The sequence below is a fragment of the Arachis stenosperma genome, chromosome 2 (genome assembly GCF_014773155.1).
Source record: "Arachis stenosperma cultivar V10309 chromosome 2, arast.V10309.gnm1.PFL2, whole genome shotgun sequence".
NCBI lineage: Eukaryota > Viridiplantae > Streptophyta > Magnoliopsida > Fabales > Fabaceae > Arachis > Arachis stenosperma.
The window spans coordinates 115507376-115526281 of NC_080378.1; the positions used below are offsets into that span (position 1 = coordinate 115507376).

The following is an 18906-nucleotide window of genomic DNA, read 5'->3' on the forward strand; positions in this document are numbered from 1 at the left end:
CTACATGTAAAACTATTTTTGGAACAAGGTTAGTATTTGACTAATGCTAAAAATGATTATATTCAAACATTGAGTCAAATTAATTCTCTTTTCTGGGGACTCAATCTACAGTTTTAAAGAATGAGATAGTTTATTTAGTTCTATTTTTTATATGTTTATTTTTTTTTTAAATTTTATGCATTTTATAAATATATAATTTTTTATTATAACTTATTTTTATTAAGCTTATTTATGAATTTATTATTATGTTTTATTAAGGACTTGTGTTTAATTATCATAGGGAAGTATTTAAGTTATTGTATCTGATGTATTTGTTTAGTTTTTCTTGATCTTATTTTTATTTAGTTAGGTGTCATCTTTGATGGTTTTGGTTTGAATGTTTATTTTGTCTTTTATTTATGTTTATTGATGTTATTTTTGCTGTGACAGTTTATGGGTTCTTTTTTTATTTCGAGTCCTTCAAACAGAATTATTTAAAATTAATGTCCCTGATTCTTCTTAGTCATTTATTGTCTTTTGTAATTTAGTTGGAGTTATGCACCACGTTTTACTGTTTTACTGCGTTTTACCGAAAACATAACTATCAGGTTGCTTCCATGATTCCGTGACTTGCTTGCTAGTGCTCACTTAGTGTGGTTTTTTCATACCTTGTGTTGCATGTTTATAAAAAACACTTTCATGTATATTCCACTTGATTGATTTGATGTTAAAGCTAGCATTACATGTATTTCTTTTTTAACTTTCTTGAAGCTGCATCTTTTATTTTTGGATTGCTGGCTAGGATGGTCCTGCAGCTATTGTCATTGGGAATGGCCTCGTATTATAAATCACTGTTGTTCTGCAGGTAAATAACCTCACTACTATATTCTTTTTTTTTTCCTTTCTCTTTTTCTTTTCCCTAAAAAAAAAACAAAACTTTGAAGGTTTGAATATCTGAAACTTTTGGTATAATTTCACAGAAAGTAGCCAATTTTTGTTACAATCAAATATCTATTTTGGTGGACATGCTGCCAATATTCAACCAGTTTTTTGAGACTACTTGGTAAGCAGTTTTTTCTTCTTCTACTGCTTTTGCTTATAGGCTTAAAAAAGAAAGAGATTTTTACACTTCAAAGTTTAGTTATTGTATCATTTTTTGTGGCATAGATGAATGGATTTTGGGCTTGTCAATTGAAAATCAAGAACTCAAGCTGTCAAAAAAACGTGGAAAAAACATAATTAATCACAACCAAACATAAAAAATTCTTATAACAGAACTATAACTGATTTACTTAATAAATAGAATAAGATCATCTAATTAACAAACTATATAGTTATAACAGAATTATAATATACATAATGTTATTTAATACTAATGCTAACAACATCCTAAATATCATGCCATATTATAAATTTATAAGAGTAATAAACTGCACAAATTAAAATTTACATTCTTGTCAAGGTTATACATAATATTAATTTGTTTCTTGGACTTGTTCTATAATAATTATCAACATTGCTAGGGAACCAACTTTATATAAGCCAAGAATCAGCCAACTGGTAAACCAGAGGCACCGGTGACTTTAACCGGATGTTGCTACTGATAGGCACACGGATGTTTCTTTTTCTTGTAAATTGGATGGTTTTGGATATAATTTCTATGTTTCATGTGTTACGCATTAATAAAACATAATTAATTATATGAACCAACTAATTAACGATCAAAGGATTTGTTCCGTGATTCTCTCCTATCACTAGCGTATCTTCCCTCATGTTTTGAACGTGATCAACAATAATTTAAAAAACAAATTAAATTATAAATTAATAAAACTAATTATAATTAATTATGTTGTTCCATTCTTGGCTGATTATTAGTTGGTTCCATATACTTTTCCAATAATTATATATTTATATGTGGCCCAATTTTTTGTTTTGGTGAGCCCAACACATGCGAAAACCTAAACACGCCCAAGATCAGCAATGAGAGTATTAATAATGATATAAAGGGGGTAATGGTTATTGATCCATGTAAATCCGCAGGATACCAGTATGTGAATACAATTTTTAAAATTATAACTACAAAACAAATTAATAAAAAGTACTAGCATCAATCCCATAATTAAAAAGACTAGTAAATAATTATACTCCAACAAAAAAGAAATATAGTAAAATCGAGGAGTTTAAGTGACTCACATTTAAGTGACTCCAACAAAAATCATCATCTTTCAACTTTAAGTGACTCACATTTGTAATGGTCACATTCAATAAAAAATATATAAAAATTAATTCTAAAATCTGAATACTTTGTGATTTTTTAAAATTTATTCTAAAATATGCTGTGCTGGCTGTGATGTAATATGTGATGGCTCGATTGTCCATGAGATGGCTGTGAGCGATGATACGAAAACGGTTGAAACACTACATACGGTTGTGCTAGATGCTGCGGTGAATGAATTCCGACAGCTTCAGGTACATCTCGTTGATCCGCTGTACCAACTCCGATAATCGGCAGACATGGTGAAGTCTGCAATTAGTTGCAGACCCCGATAGTTACCCCATTGTTGTATCCATTCGTCTTGAATCCCCACGCCAATCATGGTGTTGTTCTCCTCGAAGAGTATAGCAATGCGTGTCAACTGGTATGGCTTGTATTGCCAAGGGGGACTCTGTATATTCGTATTGGCGAACCACTCGATCCGCAAGAAGCCATTCGACAAACTCAAACGACACCAATAGCCTCACTGTGCCAGACATCAAAGTGCGCGTGTAGGAATGATGATGCCGACGGCCTCCAGACTGCAAAATGATTCGAGAAGCATTAAATTATTAATAATACAGTAAATTATAACAAAAAACCTCTAAACCCATATTCACCTCCTCTATAAAGTTGATTGCGTGCCTAATAGATACCTGAGTCATATTTCGTCGTTTTCAGACGCGTGGATGATCGATTCTATCTGTAGTATAGAAACTTATCCACATAGTTTAAATTAAATCTTGCCAGTAAACCAAGAATAACATACACGTTAAATTCAAATAAAATAATGAGAGTTACATGCAGGTCTCCAGTATCTCAGCGGGGGCGCAAGCTACTGTCGGGGAATCGGTGCCAGCCATGGGATTCGTTTCTACAACAAATCAAGTGGGTCATCTATCTCCTTACAATCGTACCGTGATGCACGACACAATGACCTATAAAGGTGCGCTAGACAAGCTGACCCCAATTGTAATTGCTGATCAAAGTTTTGGAGCAGTGGTACTTTGGTGGGTATATGCCGTCAACCTATCCGCCAAGAGTGTGGTATCCAGCAGAGCAAACAGAAGATGTGACACCTAACATAACGCATAACAGACTCCCATGTGTCCAAAAGCTATGTGTCTGTAATATGGCGAACACATGAAAGATTTATATTGCTCTTGGAGGAACGGTTCACTTCGGTTCGCTGTCGAATATTGCAAGGCTATGCGTGACCAAGATGTCGTGACTGCTATCGGACCAACCAGTCAACCTCGTCTTAGTCACACAGAGCCTTGCGATATTCGGGAGTGAACCCGAAGTGAGCCGTTACTCAAAGAGCTACATAAATCTTTCATAGATTCGCCATATTAGAGACACACAGCCTTTGGACACATGGGAGTTTGTTATGCGCTATGTTAGGTGTCACATCTTTTGTCTGTTGGGTACCACAATCATCGTGGATAAGTCAATGGCATATGCCTATGCAAAATATTTACCACTACTCCAGAATTTTGATCAGATTGACAATTACAGTTCTTGGTTAGCTTGTCTAGCGCACTTTTTAGGTCACTATGTCGTGCATCACGGTACGATTGTAAGGAGATGGATTGACCACTTGATTTGTTGTTTGCTTGGGCGGGGGAGCTTATGTCGTGGCTGGAGCCGATTTCCCGACACCAGCTGAGATACCTGTGGCACGCAGGTAATTGTCATTATTTTATTCGAATTTAACGTATATGTTATTTATGGTTTACTGGCAAGATTTAATTCAAAATATGTAGATAATTATTTATGTTGCAGATGGAATCATCATTAACGGGTCCGAAAACTACGAGATATGACTCAAGCGATTATTAGACACTCAAGCGACCTTATGGAGGATGTGAGTATGGGTTTAGAGATTTTCTGTTGTAATTTACAGTATTATTAATAATCTAATGCTTCTCAAAATTATTTTGCAGTTTGTTTAGACATGGTTCTGAAAATCGAACCGGACCGGCCGGTTCAACTGGATTAACCGAGAACCGGTCACTTAGCCGGTCCGAGAAAGGCCAAAAACTGTGTGGCAAAAAACTGGTGAAAAAATTGGTCGAACCGGCGGTTAACAGGTAAACCGGTAGAACCGTCCGATTTTTTAGCCGTTTTTTGGTTTGAAAATAACACCCCTAAACGGCGTCATTTTGTCTTAAAAAAAGAAAACAGCGTAGAAGACCCAATCCCCTCTCCCTTCTATCTGAGTCTCAGTATTCACCAAAATGAAAATGGTGAAATCCTTAACCCTATCAGAGCAAACAGCCGCCGCTATTCTGTGCTCGCCGTGAAGCCCGCTCTGTCCACGCCATCGTCGCTGCCTCTTCCTCGTCATCGAAACGCCTCTGTCTCCAAGCCATCTCTCTCTCTCTCTCTCTCTCTCTCTCTCTCTCTCTCTCTCTGTTGAGCACCACTCTCAGTGCGTAGTGCGAACGTGCCCTTGCCGCCGTGGACTTTTTGCCGTCGCCGTGAGTTCTTCAATCTTCGCCGTTCTTCAACATCTTCTTCATGCTCTTCTTTATTTTCACTTATTTCCTCCCTTTTTCACTTTAGCTTTTTATTCGTTTCCTCTGTTGTGGGTGGAACGAGTTATTGATTTTTCATTTTTTTGTTATTTTTATTTATTCTGATTTCCTCCCTTTTTCACTACATTGTTAATGTTGAAGATGACCGATCCGTCACTCACTAAAAAATCCAAGATCTCATTGCCGTCACTTTCTTTCTCCGTCGCTGCCCAATTTATTTTTGCTTGTTTTCAATTATTTTTAATAATATTGATTCTGTGATTCTGAGTTGCTGGGTTTACTATTTTGAGTTACTGAGTTAGTATAATACTAATTTTGTGATTTTGTGATTCTGAGTGCGTGGGATTAATATTCTGAATTGCTGCTGCTTGTTTGAGTTAATTTTGTTGATGGTTAGTTTCTGAATTGCTGCTTTTTGTTTGAGTTAGTATAATACTATTGTTTGAGACTAATTGATTATGGAGGTTGATTTGGTTGAATTTGTGTAAATGGTGTTGTTTTGTTTTGTTTTGTTTGGATGGTGCAGGCTGAAATTCAAGGAGCATATGCAGTAATGGAGTAGATAAGCAAGCTTGCCAAGGTTCAGAAAAATGTCTCTGAAGTTAAGGGTGTCATGATCTAGAATATTGAAAAGGCTGTAGAAACGTGAGAACTTTGTTTCAATTAGATATGCAGTTTTATTTTTCCGATAGTATCTATTGATTTGCCAGATTTGGTTTTGAAACTTTAATCAAAATAAAACAAGAAACTTTAGTTTTGCATGTAGCTTAGCCAACTAATTTAGAAAAAAGGAAGCCTTTGGAGGAACAGGGCCAGGTGGAGCAAGAAATATTGCAATTATTTGTTGATGGTTAGTTTCTGAATTGCTGCTTTTTGTTTGAGTTAATTTTGTTTGAGTTAGTATAATACTATTGTTTGAGACTAATTGATATTATAGTTTAGCCAATCATTTTTTAGTATAATACTATTGTTTGAGTTAGTATAATACTATTGTTTGAGACTAATTTGGTATATTTAAAATTATATATTGAATTTTCATATAATTTTAGTGTATATTTAATTAAACCGGCTCGACCACGGTTTGACTCCGGTCGGACCATTGAACCATTGAACCAGTTGCTTGACCGATTCGATGACCGGTCCGATTTTCGTAACCTTGGTTTAGAGGTCGTATGTCGGCTTCATCATTCCTGCAGACCTACACCTTGACGTTTGTGACATGTTGGGGCCATTGGTGTTGTTTAAGTGTGTCGAATGGCTTACTGTGAGCTGAGTGGTTCGCCAATACTAATATGCGTAACCCCCTCTCGCAATACAAGTCATACTAATTAACACGCATTGCTATACTCTTCGGGGGAGTACAGCACCATGACTGGCACGGGATTCATGATGAATGGATACAACAATGGGGTAACCAGATAATCATCTACGAGATCGAGGTCTGCAACTAATTGTCAACTTCATTCCATATGCCGATTACCGGAGTTGGTATAGTAGATCATATAGGATGTACCTGATGCGGTCGGAATTCATTCATCAGCACCCACCACAGTATCTACCTCAGTAGCCACCGCCGCAGCATCTAGCACAGCCTTATACAGTGTTTTAGCCGTTTCCGTATCATTGCCCACAGCCTTCTCATGGGCAGCCGAGCCGTCTCAGATCACATCACAGCCAGCACAACAGTGTTGGATTCGGACTCGCAGACTTTCTCCCATTCTCACTAGCACAACCATCTCTTGGGAACTACGCTATCATCCATCGATTCTTTGATAGCGGTGGTCCTAGTCTTGATGATGCCTACATCACAAGTCACAACCATCCCATCATAGCAGTCTGCGCAGCCCCACATGGCATCGGTCGACGGTTAGTCTCATCGAGTTGCATATCCGGATTGATTGGGGTCGTATGAACCCATCACAGTAGTGTCCGATCGGTGACACAGGAGCATGTTGGAGGGTATATCCCCGGTCCTTTTGCCTCGACAGGTAGGTCAGGTCCAGTCAAGGGACAAGAAGATGGAGGTGGATCCAGTCCAACAGAGGGACAGGGAGTTTATCAGGGCCATCAGTACAACCTGCAGACAGATGTTTGTCCACGACCAGGTTTACACTGTCAAGTGTTAGAGGGTCAGCGAACAAGGCAATGCATGTTTTCAAGAAGCCTTGAGTGTTTGTTATATTAGTTCTCAGTTTAGTCGAGCTATGTTTATTTCATCGTTGTATTTGTTGTATTAGTTTTCATTTCTGTTGCACTTTGTTTCCTTCATTGTTGTATTTCTTGTTTTAGTTTTCACTTAGTCGAACTTTGTTTAATTTCTCGTTAGTCAAATTTTGTTTACTTTCACTGTTCTATTTGTTGTATTAACTTTCAGTTTGAGTCAAAGTAGGAATTGAATGTGTTAACTCAATATATTAACTTAAATTACATAGGTATCGAAATCCAAAATTGAACTACATGAACTAAAAATACTACGACTATGATTTGAGACCCATCACTGGAAACAAAACCCTACGAGCCACCACTGCCACACACCCCACTTGGTCCAACACGTTGAGGGCATCTACTGCTATTATGACCCTGATTCATGTGTCGCCCAATGGGACAAATTCCACTCTGTAGACCTTCCGAATCTTTGACATCTTGTATATGTCGCTGACATATACTTGTCAATCCAGTCATTGGTTATCGCAGCATGCAATAACATGGCAACATGGAAGTCGCTCCACCTGAAAATGCCCAAGGTCTCACCTCTGTGACACCTCAAACACCTCATTTCTTTTATCAAACCGGTTCACAACAATGTTACCTGCGCGCTGCATGTTTGCCTCTATCCTCTAGTGGCAAACTCAGAGAAAGTAAATCCAGCACGCTTGCGCTGGTAAGCCTCAGTGCTTTTTTGCGTAAACGACTCATTCAACCGATAAATGTTGCTTGGAATAGCGCTAATATACGAAGATTTAGAGTACCCTTCAACACCGAATTAACGCACTCGACAAAGTCCGTCGTCATGTGACCTCATCGATGTCCCTCGTCAAACATCAACACCCACTGGGGACGATCGATGTTGTCGCACCAACGAACATATTCCTCACCTCGTTCTTGCAACCCTTTGTAGTTGGCATTGTACTCCTCTATTGTCCTTGAATACCCAATGTTGACCACAAGCTTTTGCAAGTACGGAACCTTGAAATCCCTTAAGAAGTTGCTGCAAATGTGCCGAATACAAAACATCCACCATGCTCTTGGAGGTTTCCAATCACATCTGCTAGGATTTACCGCGGCCCGAATTGACTCATGATGATCAGAGATTTATCCTCAAGCCGTCTTTTCTTATAACGTGTTCATAAATTACTGTGAAAAAAGTGTCACGCATTAGCAGTCTCACCCTCTATAATGGCAAAAGTAATCGGTATAAAATTTTGATTTTCGTTTTGCGCAATTGCAACCAAGAGGCAACCTTTATATTTTTCGTATCGGTGGGTCCCGTCAAGCTGAACCAGCAGCTTGCAATATTTAAAAGCTATTATACATGGATTGAAACTCCAGAATATCCGATGAAGTATCCTAACACCGTCCACCTCTTGACTCCCGTTATACAGGGGTCGTTTTTCTATTTGGACTTGTGAACCAGGCATCTTCTAAACCATCGCCAAGAACCACAACGGCAAAGCTTGGTAAGATTCTTTCCATCCACCGAAAACCTTGGCTATCGACTTCTGCTTTGCCAGCCAAGCCTTCCGGTAACTAATAGTGTAGTTGAATATTGCCTAGACCTCCGCAATTATAGATTTGACCTTTATAGATGGGTCGGATTCAACCTATGGCTTCATAGCCTCAGCAATAGTGTTCGAGTCTAACTTGGAGTGATCCTATGAGATCTTTTCCATGGAACACGTGTACCTCCCGTTGTATCTCTGTATCAAACTGGCTCGGATAAGTCAGTCGCACCCACATCCGTAAGTATTGCACTTTGCATAGAACGTTTGTGGCTCGGATTCATAGACAATATAATCGACTCCTCTGGAGTTAGTATAATTCCAAATTGCCGCAATGACTGATTTTCTTAGACCGTATTCCATTCCGATCCTAAACTCTCCATCCTCAAGATCAGCAACACCTATATGAAAACAAATTTGTCGTTCATTGATCCGCTAAAACAAAATCAAGTAAACATACTGCCCACTGCTCACGTACTTATGTTTGCATATTCGAAAAACTCAGGTGCATGCATGGCGTCAAGATTCAAGCTACGCATAAAGGGTGGAACGTCCAATGGTTGATTAACTGCGGATGGAACCACTAAAGTTTCTGCTACAGCCTCACCTCCCCCATCGTCGTCCTCATCCTCATCACCGGCTTTGTACGTAGTTTCGAACTCCTCATTGCTATCATTGTTCATTCCCAAGTACGCCTCAACTATGTCATCTTGCACATCTAGGTCATGTTGAACCTCATCTGCAACAATATGCTCAAACTCAGCGTACAACTCAATCCTCGGGTGTTGCACCTGAGTTTGCTGGTGAATACGAAACATCCGCTGAATACTTGTGTAGTTGACTATTGGCATAACCTCAAACTGTATCAGGCCGCCAAAAATGACAACTGGACTCCTATAGAGAATGTTGGTCACCCTCTTTACGAAATCAGACTCTATGCTTTGACAAAGCCCATATAATAGTTCCACAAACGTTATAGTGCACAGAACAACAAACGAAAATATTTTCTCACATGCAAAGCTCACACCCTCATACGTATTTCGTACGACCTCACTGTTGTGGTAAACCACTATATTTGCTGTGCCCTCCATCATACCGACCCTGAAGAAAAACACATCTCTCAGATTGAAGTGAAATGGTTACAGGCTTTGCTTTTTATAGGCTGAAGACTCACCTCGCAGGTTACGTGTTGCTAAACCATCCAACCAACGTCCACCATGTGTGCAACACGCAACCTGCAAGTTGCCTGTCACGTAAGAATCACGCATCATGCGTGTTGATGGATGACCGCCACATGTCAACACGTAGCTTGCATGTTGCTTCAGATTTTGGACACGTGTTCAACACGTAGGCTGCGTGTTGAGTCAGCACGTTAATTGCATGTTGCACCTGCACTTCTGCAACATCCACTTGCCTGTGTATATACTAAAAACATCTATTTTTAGGAAAAAAAAAAAACACACACACATCTTTACTCCATATTTAAATTCTTTGGCCAAATCTCCAACACTTATATTTATTTTTTCTTTTTTGTCACAGTTCAGATCGACACCATTAGGTCAATGATTTTATTACCGTAGGTAAAAATCAATAGAGCGAATAAATAATAGTTTAATTATTATTGAATTTGTATTTTTTATTATATACAAATTTCATCATTCTTATTTAAGATTTATTAGATTTTTACTTCATTATTTTACTAATTTCCTTTATTTAAAAAAGCTTAATCCAAGTATAAAATAGTGGCTCTTTTATCTATTAAACGTGTAATATTCCCAAATACGAGATAGGTTAAGATATTTATTATTTTATTTGTCTTAAGTTTAAGTTTAAGATTTAGAAATACACCAAACTATTCTAAGTATCTTTTAAATATAACAAGAAAAAATTTCTGCAACAAAATAAATTTATAATTAACAAATAAATTTATAATTTAGTAAAATAACATTGATGTTTTATTTTTTATTTCTTTTAACTATTATTATGCATCTGAAAAACATCTTGAATTTTAAATAGTAAGTCACCCATAAGCCCTTTTTCTTTTGTCGATTTCCCCATGATCAAGTTTTAATAAATAAATAAAATCTTAACATAAAATTCCAATTAGACCATTTAACTCGATCCGGATTACAGGATTAGATGTTTAGTTTTGATAGTTAAAAAATTAATAATGATATTTTCTTGGGATAATTCACGTTGATAAAATAAATAGAATTTAAAATTATATAAATACCTTAAATCAAAATTGGTTACACATCTTGTCTTGAATACTTCCATCTAAATTGAATTAAATTAACATGATTTATATATTATTTACATGTAAATCAAATCAATTAAACTTGAATTAGTTGGAGAGGCAAAATATTTGTGAATTTGATTTACACGTTTTCAATGTAAATTGAATCAGTTGGGTTTGAATTAGCAGGTTCAGTACTAAATCGAAGTATATATGTTCGATTTAGTAGGGAAACGCTTTTGGACTCACGCAGCGCATGGTAAATCGAATCTAGTTAATTCGATTTTGGGTTAAGTACTTTTTTATTTTTGGGGTGAAAATTAAATTCGTCCCCCAACCTTTTTCCGTTATTAAAATCATCCTTAACGTTACTAAACGTTTTAAAATCATCCTTTCTTTAAATTTTAGACTAAAATACCCTTCATCATCATCTTTTTCCTTTACCCTCCTCACTCCACTGTTTACCTCAGCCTCCTCCCTATTCCACTCTCTCCCCAAATTTTAAACAACAACAATACCAACTATTTTTTTTAATTTCAAAAAAATCAAACAAAGCCAATGCGGAATCAACAATAATAATATACCCATATTCAAAAATCCATAAAAAAACGCCAACTATTTTTTTAACTTAAAACAAATCAGACAAAGCTAATACATAATTAGCAACAACAATAAATTCAGATTCAAAAATTCATCAACAACAACACCACATTCAAATTCAAGATAGAAAATTCAAAATTTCAATCCTTCAAACTCGAGAGAGAACGCAGAAAAGAGAGAAAAGTGAAACTCAGAGAAGAGGGATGGTGTTGCTGCCGTTTGTCGCTGTCTCGGTTGAAGGAAAGAGGAGGAAGAAGTGACGGCACGGAAAGCTACTGCCATCGCCGTCGCAGCTGTGGCTGAGGAGAGGACAAATCGAGCGAGGGGGAAGAAAAGAACCCCTCACCACCAGAAGCTCAACGACGGTGATGGAGTTCGACGTTGACAGAGCAGCTCTCCACCGTCACTCTCACGGCTGTCACCTCCTCCTTCTTCCTTTCCTTTTCTTTCTTCTTCCTCTCTATTTCTCTCTTGTGTTTTTTGTTTTCTTTTTTAGTTTTTCTGTCTTAGGTGGGACGGGTGGGGATAAGGGGTGGGGTGAGGTGGTTTATTTTTTAATATTTTTTTATTTTTGTTTAAGAGTAAAATTGATCGAAAAATGTTGTTTATGGACAAAAGGATGATTTTAATAACAAAAAAGGTCGAAGACGAATTTGATTTTCACCCGATATCTTAGGGACAAAAAATATATTTAACCCTTCGATTTACTATTTGTGCAGTATATATATATATGTAGGTTTGATTGCTATTTGTACAACTTATTGACATTTCTTATTTTTAAGTTAAAATATAAATATTAATAAGAAAATATCCTATTTGGATTCAAATAAAATATCAAAAAAATCAAAACAAATGAAAATAGTAATTAAAATTGTGTTTTAGTTGAAATTCCAGAAAATCTAAATTTTTACAAATTTATGAATTTAAAACGGAACAATAGACAATTTTTAAAAATCAATTAAAAATTATTTTTTGATTCATTAGCATCTAAAGTATCATTACCAGAATTTTTGATGTTGAAAAAGTTATTATAAATTAGTATAGCTTTCCAAAGTAGCGTAGGAATTAAAAGTTAAATTTTTCCAGAATCAGAAGTAACAGATAGCAATCCGCGTATACCCTTACGTAGAAGGGTATGGTGAGGACAAAGTAAACAGAATTAGCAAATAACTCAAAATAAAAGACGGTAAAAATGATAAAATAAAAAATAAAAAAATTAAAAAAATAAATTATAAGCTTAATTTTGATATGTTTAGTATAAAATATTTTATAAAATTATCTAATTATATCTGTTCTTTTAAATTATTATTTACGCGATCGATATAAAAAATAATTATTTTTATTGATTTAACGTTGTATTATTGAAACTTATAAAATTGTTTTATCAAAATTAAATTTTTAAATCATTGAAGATTTTGGTCATTTTGCTTAATTAATTATGTGTGAAAGGGCTTTGAAGATATTAACAAGTTCAACGAAACAAATCCTTATAGATAATACAAGGGGTTGGTTTTATGGGCAAAAGTAAATTAAAATACCACATTAGATAAAGTTGTAATTTTAAGTCCTTGCTTATAATTTTGTAATTAAGTATGTTACATGTATACTAAAATTAGTTACGAGTATAAAATATATATTACAATATAAATATACATCGAAAATAAATTAAATTACATATATATTTATACATAAATACATTAATAACTGATTTTAGAACTGATTTTAAGTACAAATAGTTTTTTATTTTGCAAGATAAACCTAAATTTTTTTCTATAATTTCTATTTAAGATTTGAAACTTCCTCTATTATGGGATGGGATGCCATTGTAGAAAAGTTTAAGGGGTAAGGCCATTTTTTATAACTAAAAATTTAAGTACATCATTTCAGGGGCTATGTCATACTAAATTACTAATATACAAATCATCATAGAGTTTAATACATACAAAGCAACATTTGTAGATTAAGTAACAATATTAGGTTAGGTTGGCAATTATCACTGTATTCAACTCCTTTCATGCAAATATAACATTCATCACATAAGATAGTCATAACAAAAAAAGGCCAATGTATTTCTGCATCATCATCCAAATTATAAGAAAACCTAGTAATTATTCACGTCTATACAAAAAAATTGTTATAATAGAACTATAACTAATTTACCTAATAAAACAGAATCAGAGCATCTAATTAGTACATACAACACCCTAAATATCATGCAATACTACAACTGAGTAATAGATTCTGCGCAATTGAAATGTTGATTCATGTAGACATTATCTCTATCTTTTTTTTTCTGGAACTGTTCTATAATGATTATATGTGACAGGTTTTCTTTTTTGGAGAGCCCAACATATGCAAAAACATGAACATGGCCAACTAGCATATAGAATTGGACATAAATGAACAATTTTTTGACCTATTAAATCAGCACTTATAAGAAAAACATACTAACATTGATGAATATAAACATATAAACAATGTCATTGATGCTAACATAGTACTTATCATTGTTTTAAGACAGTTACAAATTAACTACAATCACTCAAAATTGAACATTATCAGAAAAACTATTGGTGGATGCACTTGTAAGTGTGAATCACATGCTTAGGATTAGGAAAGGAATCTAAGTATGTAACTCTGCATAATACAGAGTAATGCCTTCACATGTCTTCCTATTTTTTTATTGCTTCTTTTATTTGATGGCTTCGGGTGAAAACTTTACAGTTACATGATTTTCCCCTTATATCAGTTAGTTGTATAGTTTCCCAATTTAGCAGTTTGTTAGCTCAATGTTAGTTAGGAAACTTGCTGATAGTGTATTGATTATTATAGTTAGTTAGATTTAAGTTATCCAATTCTCTTGAAGATATGTAACTGAATACGCTAAAATAATATTTTTGCTCTTTGATTTTTTATACAGATATGTTTAAGTAGTTAACTGTTCTGAGTTAAGGTGACATCATTTGATAATTTCAAATTGACATTGTCAAGCAAAGACTTTTAGTTTCATGAAATATTAAAAAAAGAATATGAGAAAATTATTGTTCTTGATTAGAAGCATTTAGGCTTAATGGTGCAAAACAATTTATCACACTGCTGCAATATATAAATGCCAAGGTAATTCACCAATATAGCAGCATATGACACATTCAAATCAAATTCAATAATCCCAAAAATTCAAATCCATGTCTGCAACAGAATGTACCAACATAAATCTTCCAAAAAAAACCATGACCCTAAAATTTCTAGAAAACAGAAACCAAACCAAAAGTCTCAATGTTCAAAAGGGTAGATTCCAAAAGAAAATAAAGAAAATGTGGATTCCAAAAGGAAATAAAGAAGCTAAGGTAAATACTTGATGTGGGAGGAACAATGTGAGATGTGTAAATACTAGAGGCAACTCAGTTGCATGTGCTTAATGGCAACGCAGCAAAGGAGGTAGCACTGATGAGAGTAACATTAATGAATATAAACATATAAACAATGTCATTGATGCTAACATAATAGTACTTACAATTGTTTCAAGTCAATTCCAAATTAACTACAACTAAAATTGAACAATATCAAAAAACTTCTCCTTCTTCCAAATCCTCACTAAGAAAGTTGTTGTCTTCAAAATCTTCTTCCCTAAGAACCAAACCTGTGAGGTTCTTCAACAATGGATTTTTCTTTGTCCAATAATGTGTCAGGGAATGGCCACACAAGTTTTCCAAATCCTGAAAGGACTTGAAAGCATCATCAAAGGAAATTGTTCTCTCCATTTTCTGCATCATCTCCCTCTGTTTCTTCCTTTGCAAGTAAACTCTAGCTTTGGCAATAGCCGTTGAGAAATCTGAATGAGAAAGTTGTTTTCTTTTCTCCCCTGCATTCGACTTCAAAGGCTTTGGCTCTTCTTTCTCTAACTTGTTTTCCTTCTCAGGTAGCCATCTTCTCTCCAAATTCTTCCACTTTGTCTCGAAAAGATCGCTTAACTTCGCGGCGGTTTGATGAACTTCATGCTCCGAGGGGTATTGGGACATGACATTGCGAAACACCGTTCTGATATCAGCAGCAAATTGATCAGTGTTGTTGTACAAATTGTTCCATAGCTTCCGCTGAACCCTCTCCAAATCCATCAAAGCCTTCCCTTTCTTGAAATACATTCCATCTGGATGAACCAATAACCTTTTCAGCGTTGCTGAACACTGCATGTTCTTGACTCCATCCATACTCGAAGAACCTCGTTTCTTCTTGTCTTCATGTTCCTTTACGGCATCAGTAGTAGTACCCTTCTTCATCCTTGAATTTTCTTCACTCTTTTCCACCTTTGCTCTCTTGTTGGCACGAGAATCAAGAACAACGCTGTTACCGTTGTTGTTGTTGTTGTTGAATCGATCAACATGGCTGGATAATTCGGAAAAAACTCTTTTTTTGGGTACCCTTTTGTTGGTAACATCTGAAGATTTCTTGGGAGGAACAAAAGTTGAAGGCTTTGGAACACAAAACATCATAGTCAGTAGAATGCAACACTAACAGAAAATTGTTGATTAGGTGAAGAAAAACCCTATCAAGTGAAGGATTTATGTTTTGTAAAGTTGCTTGGAACACAAGGTAATTAAGAATATGAGTTCCTTAATTAAAATGGAAGATTTTGCAGTTTAGCGCGTATCTATTATAATCATAGATTTTTTTCCGATGATTTTCATTTTATTTGTGCTGATCTTCTTGTTTATTAATTATAAGTTTATAACCAACTTGTAAATCATTGCATCATTTTAAAAATTAAACTTATTATGAATTTTTTTAATAACGTACTAAATTTAATGACTAAATATTTTTTAATTTACATAAATAAGTACTAATTAAAGAACAACTTTTCTAATGATATAATTTTAAAGACATTCGTATTTATTATTTTTTTTAATATGTATATATTTTTATGTTTAAATAGTTAGTTTAAGATGAAAAGAGTATTTGTTCTCATCATCATTTGGATTGACTTTTTTAAAGAAAAAAAATTAAAAAAGTACTTTTATATTAGTATATATATATAGGTTTTATTAGGATTTTTTTTTAAAATATTTCTAACTAAAAAAACAATGCTTTCGCTATTTTAAGTAACTTTATTTATATATAACAATCCTTCTAATCCAAATTTTTACTTATGATATGAATTGTAGATGTAGTTATAATATTTCAAAGCTCCTTAGACAAATTTATGACTTTACATATATACTCCTAAGTTTATAATGATAAAGATCAAATCAGAAAATGCTGAGTTAGGAAATTTAGTAATCCTTAATTTTCTGTACCCAATTCATCCACTAATCTTATTTAATTTTTCCACAATTGGACTACTAAGTACTAACAGTTGATTATCCATGTGTTAGCTTGATAGGTAAAATTTTTCATGTCTAAGGCAAATACAAAGTCTATCATTTGTAATGTTTGAAATCTATTAGGTGATTTTTCAAAAGAACCAAAACATGGAAAGCCATTTTTGGTTTTTGGATTACTGTGAGGTCCGAAGACCTAATCAAAAGAAAATTGATTATGAAGCTACAGAAGAGAACTAATTTAGTCGATATCCAAGAGAATTAGTTTCATTTTATCTTATTTGAATCTCTTAAAATTTAAATCAAATTTTTATTGGACTAATTATTAAAAAAAGCTTAAAATTAAATCAAACACCTTTTACATCCTATTGAACTAAATGGGATTTTCAATTACATAATCACAAACGGTTGCAATAAAATGAAATATTTTTCTTTTTCAAAAGATTTTTCATAATTCTTATTTATTCACTATTTTATTGTTTAATTGTTAGTTACAATAAAATTGATTCCCAACAAACCACAAATTGAATTAAAAGAAGAATAATAAAAGTGGTATACATCCACCGAAATATAAATCAATGCTAATATCAGCATAAATATAATTAGCATAAAATAGTCAAATCAGAAGAAATATTAGGTTAAGCCAACGAATTATAACTCAAATAATATAATCTCGTTATTCTCACTTAAAGGTCTTGAGTTCGAGTCTCACTCCTAATTATATACTAATTATATATATATATATATATATATATATATATATATACCTTAGTATAATATAGGGTATGGCCTTATTTTTTTATTAAAATGATCAAACTTTTTCACAAATTAAAATATACATTTTTTTGTTAGTAAAATACACATACATATACTTTTTTACATATGACAAGTTCCTTACTTACCCTTTCCTCAAGGAACTACTCTTTCCAACTATTGTTGTAGTCCTAATCTTCTTCTTGGCACGGTTGATGAACTCAGAGAATTGATCTCTATGTTGATGATGATCCTTTTCATTTGTGCCGCCGCCGTGAGGACTCTGATCTTCTGCAATGCTGTTATGTCCCCGGCCAATATTCGACATAGTTCGAATCTTTTTCTTGGCACGTTGAATGTACTCGTTGAAAGTTTCATCAATATTCATCATTGATTTCTTACCTTGTTGCTCTTGATGCATTCCATCATGATGATGATGATGGTGATGGTGATGTTCTTGTCCATGATCCTTGTTTGTTGCGCTTTGTAAATTTGTTGCAACAAAAGGTGGTGAAGATTTTGGTGCTTGGCCATGAATATTTTCTTTTGGTGGTGTTGAATACTCAAATTTGATTGGGATTGTTCTTGGTGATGCTTCTTTATGATTACCCTTTTCATGTTGTTGAGGTATATGTGGTTGGTTTGGATCTATATCTAATGATAAGTCGTTTGTTAAATACAAAAAATTTGTTTGTTATTTATAAAAAAATATAATATTTATTGGTCCTATGTGTTATATTTTCAAATCATTTAAGAGTTGTTTTGTCGATAACATCTTTTAAAAATTTTTTGTCGACAACTAAATCTTTTAAATACTGAATTGGTAGTTAATCCTAAATACTATACACCAACCAAAGAGATGAGACTTTCTTTGCAGGGTTTGATTATTGCTACCTAGGGTTTGTTTAATTATTTCTTCAATTCACAATACTATACGATGAATCCTACACCGTCATATACGCCCTCATTATCATTATTCTTTTACTCATATATTTATATAACATTTTCTCTTAATGAAATACCATAATGTAGTGACATATTTTCATTCATATTTTTTAAAATTTACACCCCATATGTTTTTTTTTCAAATGAACTACCGTAATTTAAGATGCTCCAACTCTCTGCAAGGACTAAATTTTCATTTTGGTCCCTGAGATTCACGCGATTACTCATTTTAGTCCTTGAAATTTAAAATTACTTATACTGGTCCTTCAGATTTAGATTCGGACACCAATGTAGTCCCTCAGCCCTTTCCGGTGATGACTCAACAAACGAAGTGCCATGGTGGCACTCTCTCTGCCACGCTGGACTCTCTCTAAACGACGTCGTTTCCCTCTTTAGCATCCAAATAAGTAAAAAAACGCTGTGGCTTGTATATGAAGGAGAAGAAACGAGTTTGACCCATACAAAATATTCATCTTCTTCTCTACCTCTATCATTCTTCTTCATCTCTAATCAATGGTGCCAGTGAAAAGTTTCTGAAATCATTCATCACCCAAGTTGAACTAAC

The 18906-nt window shown here is 34.3% G+C and overlaps 1 protein-coding gene across 1 annotated transcript; it reads right to left on the minus strand.

Moving 5' to 3' along the window:
• Positions 1–14891: 14891 nt before the first annotated feature.
• LOC130963524 (transcription factor GTE5, chloroplastic-like) lies at positions 14892–15818 on the minus strand. The gene has a single exon (XM_057889628.1). It carries the CDS (start codon positions 15816–15818, stop codon positions 14892–14894), a length of 927 nt encoding a protein of 308 aa, XP_057745611.1.
• Between the last annotated feature and the right edge of the window lie 3088 nt (positions 15819–18906).

Bases quoted from the DNA above. Each gene is read 5' to 3' on its own strand.
- LOC130963524 (XM_057889628.1), bottom strand. From the start codon at position 15,818: ATGATGTTTTGTGTTCCAAAGCCTTCAACTTTTGTTCCTCCCAAGAAA.